Below are 6,000 nucleotides of genomic sequence, written 5' to 3'. Positions count from 1 at the left end.
AGTTCCCCCTTTGCAGTCCACTGGTTGGACTGAATTCTTGTTTTTGGCGTATAATGGTGTATCCAAGTTTCAGTTATTAACCAGCACCAAAACTTGGATTTATTTTGCCTAAACTAATAAAAAGCGCTGCATAAAGAGCGCTGGAAATGTTTATTCAAACATGTTTTTGGTCTAACGCAAGCAAACAGAGCATCCAACGTGCAGACAGCTTTCTCATGCCTTAATGTTGATTTAATATGTGACTCATTCTTTTGACATGTTTATACCCTCTGCTATCTCTCTAACTTTAATTTGGTGTTCATCTTGCATCATTTGGTGAATTTTGGTCATGTTTTCGTCGTCGGTAGAAGCAGTTTTTGGATGTACCGAACATTCATTGTCTTTCAAATGTTTATAGCCATGTTTAAATTCAGCAGCTCTAAAGTTTCACTGTGGTAAATTTCCCAGAGTTCCCATACACTGAATCCAACTTATCTTTGATTTGCGTAGACATACTACCTTTCATGAAATAGCTCAATACTCGATTTTGTCCATTTTCACGACTGTTACACAAAACCTGCGTGTCCAAAATGGCTGAAACTTTGGTAGGTAACTCTCAATAGATCAACAATGAAATTCAGTAGCTTTTATTTACAAGTGTTGCCATCTTCACGTTTACGTTGGAAACTTTTCAGACCACCCTCGTATATAATAGTGTGTATTTTACATGAATAATAAACATATATAGGTTTGAATGATGATGTGCACAGCTAGCAAAATAGTGTCTGACTTTAAGGGAATTTCAACAGCTAGATTTTATGTGTGGAAAGTTACGTTTTGGAGGCCATGATGTTGAAATGTCTGAAATGACTATTACATATTTTAATTAATAATCCAAAATGTGTTTAAGGACTGGGTTATAAATAACAAAAGAGAGTTTATAAGTACCATTTCTTTTATATTTGTTCTAAGTATTATCTAGGCAACAGAATATACACAAGAAATATTTACAAGTATACGATAGATACAGGCAAACTATATACAAATCAGTCAGGTGCTGAAGCGATAGCATTCCGTAACTTTCCAACCAGTAGGCTACCTTTGACACTTCAGCTCAGTCTTATAGCTATCTCAGGCCAGTCATAGTCTTAGCTAGGCAAGATCTGCCCCCTTGGGGTATAACATCTGTAAAATTTACACACATTCAGACAGTTCCTTCTGTCAGAGCAGTAAGTTGAAAATTTCATACGTTCTTGTAAATTATTAATAATGACTTCAAACAAATATACTTTAGTGATTTTACTTATAATGCTATTGAAGTTTTATTATTTCATTAAATCTCTCTCATAAACACTTTGCCATAAAAATTTCTACCTGACCCCACAAGAATTTCTGTTGGATCTTTTTTGAGAGTATTCTAAACATTTTAGAACGGTCGCAGTTTGAAGATTTTACAGGTACAGGTAAAATCTACCTTTTAGTAATAGTAATAATTATTACCTTTCAGTAATAAATAACTTTTCAGTAAAACAGCTGAGGTACCTTTGCTTGAAGTCGTTATTTTTGATATTACAGGCAAAATCTCAAACTTAATGCTTACAATACTGCCAGAAGATATTGCTGAGTAGGTAAAATTTATTATGAAATAATTTATTGGCAATCAAAGAAAATTTTTAATTTTGCTTTTGATTTCAAAAAATGCCCATATCCAATCATCAGACAACATTTTACTTAAATGATCAGTTATTAGGCTAATGTAAGAGACTCCAGTTGTCCAATATGGCAATTGAAATGTTAGGAGAGTAAAAGAAGGTTCACAAAATTTAGCGTATCACTTGTTTTTGAGTCAAGTAATATACTGAAACAACTGTTCATTATATTTATTTTTTGTATGTTGGATAGTCCCCACAAAAAAAGTAAAAACAATTTATGATTTGTTAATGTTAATGATCTGAAGAAAGTAGCCAGCTAAGACCTCGGACCTTGTTCACAATTACTGACCTCATTTATGTTATCACCTTATGATAGTTATGGAATCACAATCATTTCAATAGACGTCTACAAGCTTATGTTAGGACTAAAGTACGGTACATGATTAATTTATTTTCAACTTGATATGTGACAGGTTAATGTAAACACTCATGGAAGTACTAGTGATAGGCAATATTTAATTTCACGGTTTCTTGCATTACGATACAATAATCATTTTGATTTAATAAACTAAAATTCATACTTCAACTTCATGTTATTACTGTCTAAGCTACTAATAAATAAATATCTTGAAAACACACAGTAGACTTTGTGAAATAAAAATCTAGAATGGTGCAACAAAACCATAACAAACTTAAAATAATAATTACTTATTTATAAGTAAACCAAATATTTAATGTTAACATGATTGTGTCTTTCTGTTGTGTTTGGGTAAATTATAATCCTGTTTTTACTTGGAGTATAACAATTAAAAATTAAATTTTATGTTCTTTGTTAAATCTTTTAAAAATATAAACACCATACTAACATATAATAAATTATCTAGTATTAATTTTTTATTAAAATTTTTAGCCCCATCATAAATGGCACAACCTTGCAGAAAAACACAATTTTCTGTTTCAAAAATCACTTCAATGAAACATTTTTTTAAACAACATGAACACAATGAGACAAATTTATACTACTGGCTGACAAAAATACTGAAATAATCCAGTAAACAAAAGTTACTGATTTACTTGAATATTTTTGATATTTTTTACAAAATATTGATTACTGCTCTTTCAATTAATAGTAAAATAAATATATAACTCAATTTTTAATCAATTGGTATACTTTATCCATGCAAATCATTTAGGGAATTTTTGAATTGTACAAAATAAAACATTTGTAAGTAACGTAAGAGTTTTTGTTGGCAGTTGTTTTAAATATACAGTATATTTTAATTTTTAACTTAGTAAATAAAATTAAATCAATTTACCAAATACAAAGTGAAGTCCAGAGTTGTTATGAAAAAGTTAACACTGCAGTTAAGGACTGAAAATGGCCTATGAATTTGTACATGAAAGAGCAATAACTGCATATAATCCAGATTATTTTGCTACTTAAGATAATTAATTACTAGTACAGTAAATTTAATAATATAATTATTGGTGCCCATTTCAACACTTGATATCACATTATATAAACTACACCCTGTAACAAAATTACAGTTCTTAATAAATTTGAAGAAAAAACAAACAGATCACTCTAATGGAGTTTGGTAAAGGAAAAAATTGAGCTTATATGAGAGTGGAAGAAATGTATTGGTCAAGAAAAGGAGGAAAGTTAAAATAAAACTAAAGCAAAGATTATCATAAAAGTCCATTTGCATTGCAAAAACAGATATTATTATCACAATGATGTATTAGTTTGTACATAAAAACTATAGATTACGCTGAAGATCTAACCCACTGGATTCTCCGAACACACTTGCTAGCCAGTACCCTGAAAACTCAATAACTTAATTTACATCTAAATGCCACGGATGCCGACTTCGAAGTTGAGCAGCCATTTCGACTTCCTGAGATCTCGAATATTCAGAGCACAATAATATATTGTGCTCGGGTCCGATACAATTTAGAAACGCTCACGAATTAAACAAAATACTCAGGTTAAAGGAACAATTATTTAAATGTCCTACTTAATTGAAACAGTTTTAAGGTGGAGTTAGCTTAAAGAGGAACACAGTCCGGGACGAGTTGGTCCTGATGGTGGGCAGGCGGTGAATATCGCTCCTCTCTTGTCAACCATGGGTGTAGCAACACATCATCCGCAGTGAGCCGCTCGCAGGGGTCTCGCCTCAGCAGACTGCGGATCAGACACTTGGCGCGCGACGACAGGCATTCTGGCACCACGAAGTGCCCTCGGCTGATCTTCGCAAATAAACTGGCATGTTCACTGTCGTTAAAGGGGTACCTGGAATCAAAAATAGAGTTTAGGGACAATAAAAATGATGGGAAGTATAGCAACATAAAACTAACAAGAGGGACTAATTTCTCATTAGATATATATTCTTCTGATACAATTAGGAATTTCTGAAATTTTCATAAAAAGACACTTAAAAAACTACACTGGGGGTACTCAATTAAGGACTTAGTTAAAAAAGAGATTCCTGGAAGAAAAATCTTTTATGTTTTAATATGATTGGTGCAATAAGAAGATTGAATTGCTGTCGTAAAATGTAGTGTTTCAACTTTCTACAAGACTTAACAATGGCAAATATTTGTAACAATCTTTCAAGTAATCCTTAATAGGTTCTTAATAGTAGTAATACAAAACATTAAAACTGAACGTTTCAAACTCTGATGTAATAAAATCGTCTAAAAACAATATTTGTTAAATTTACTTTAACAATTATATAAACTTATTAAAATTCTTTAGGCACACTAAATAGAAAGCACAGCTTACCTTCCAACAAGCATGGTATAGAGGATGACACCAAGGCTCCACATATCAGCAGCACGACCAGAATAGCGAGCATGGCTCCTGAGGATCTCGGGACTGACATAGGCAGGACAACCACGCTTATCCTGCAGAATGTCATCTTCTGGATCCTTCAGGAGCACAGCATCCTCTAGTGTCTCTAACTTCAGCTCACTCCTGCAACATAGGAGAGTTTTGTTATTGAAAGTTCGAGATCTTTCAGAATGTATGGATGATACCATTAGTGCTTAGATTTAGAAAATTCATACATTAACCTCACCCACAAAGTAGCCATCGCCATCATTTGTGGTGAAAATTTATCAAAGGATCTAAGAGCAATCAAAATAAAATCACTATGTAAATATGGCTTCAAGAAGCACGAGTATCTAAAATGATGAGTCACACAATTCACACTGACGAGATAATTGTTAGCACTAACAGTAGTAAACGTTGTACACGTTCCTCTTCACAACACCTATCGGTAGTTACGCAAAGCGAGTGAAGCAATCCGGAATAAAATGTAGCAACGCCACCGTATGAATCCGGAAAGCAAAGGCACTGCGTATTCTTCTAGTTCTAGAGTCGACCGCCGGGACTTGCGTAAGGGTTCTGTGCCTGGAGCAGCGTTACCCAAGGGATTTCATCAGCTGGCAGGCAAGCTGAGGGATTTGACATTTGGCATGCATATGTGACAGAGGTAGTCACGTAAGAGGGAAAGGAGTCGGCTGCCCGTGCCCGATATAGATGGTGCAGGTGGCGTAACCGCCAGGCTACAGGTATAGGTACTGATCCTTTCAACTATTGGTGCAACTTCCATGCCTCTGCCGTGCCGCGCCGCTGGGCTTGCCCAACCCCTGCCCACCTGGGCCTGACCTCTGGGACCTATAACCCCCTACCTTTTTCACCTACCTCGAAAATTATGTTCCACCGCACCAATGATGAAATTGAAAAAGTTTCAATAGCCAAGAGATTAACGGGATCAAAATTATCACTAGAAGTCTGAAAAACTTTCAAATTTTGATAAAGTAATGCGTCAAATTAAATCATTTCTGAAATAGAAAGTCAATGGAAAGGTAATCTCCGGGAGATATTTTGCAGGAAAGAAACAATTGATTAAAAAAAACAAGATAAAAAAGGAACTATTCCTCCAACCACGATTCATTACGCTTTTTGCGACACGATTAATTAATTTTTTGGAACCTTCCTCGAGTCACAGCGGCGTTAATTACCGAAGCGGATCGCGAACAAAAGTTGTTGTAGAGTTGAGGTTATGTAAATTCTGCAGACCGTATCGCATGATCAATCAGATGAGTTTGAAACAAAGCAGCAAGTCAGTCTATTGTTGCGTTCCGAGGTGACAACACGGAATCCATTGTTACCCAATATCAGGTGTACCAACTGATAATAATTCTAATGTTTAACGACTCAGCGACTGGTGGCCTATCACGCGGAGAAAGGCTGAGCCTGCTGCTGAGAGGAGCGCGTCTGGTACGGAACCCTTCTGTCTGGAATGAGTCAAGGATTCTACGGCAAAAACTAACTCCAAGAACATTTTCCTTCTTGATGACG

At 34.9% G+C, this 6,000-nt stretch overlaps 1 protein-coding gene across 3 annotated transcripts in view; it reads right to left on the bottom strand.

Annotated features, from left to right (window-relative positions):
- Positions 1 to 916: 916 nt before the first annotated feature.
- LOC124364859 (tribbles homolog 2) overlaps positions 917 to 6,000 on the bottom strand; it is a 29,479-nt gene continuing 24,395 nt past the window's right edge. For all 3 annotated transcript variants that reach the window (XM_046820649.1, XM_046820650.1, XM_046820651.1), the window contains exons 4-5: positions 4,417 to 4,608; positions 917 to 3,924 (exon numbers count right to left, since the gene is read on the bottom strand). In XM_046820649.1, coding sequence (XP_046676605.1) covers positions 3,681 to 3,924; positions 4,417 to 4,608 — 436 coding nt within the window. In that variant the 3' untranslated portion in view covers positions 917 to 3,680. The remainder of the gene's footprint in view (positions 3,925 to 4,416; positions 4,609 to 6,000) is intronic.

Source organism: Homalodisca vitripennis, chromosome 6 (assembly GCF_021130785.1).
Source record: "Homalodisca vitripennis isolate AUS2020 chromosome 6, UT_GWSS_2.1, whole genome shotgun sequence".
Classification (NCBI taxonomy): domain Eukaryota; kingdom Metazoa; phylum Arthropoda; class Insecta; order Hemiptera; family Cicadellidae; genus Homalodisca; species Homalodisca vitripennis.
Note: the sequence above shows the minus strand (reverse complement) of the source record. Positions and strands in the feature narration are given on the sequence as shown.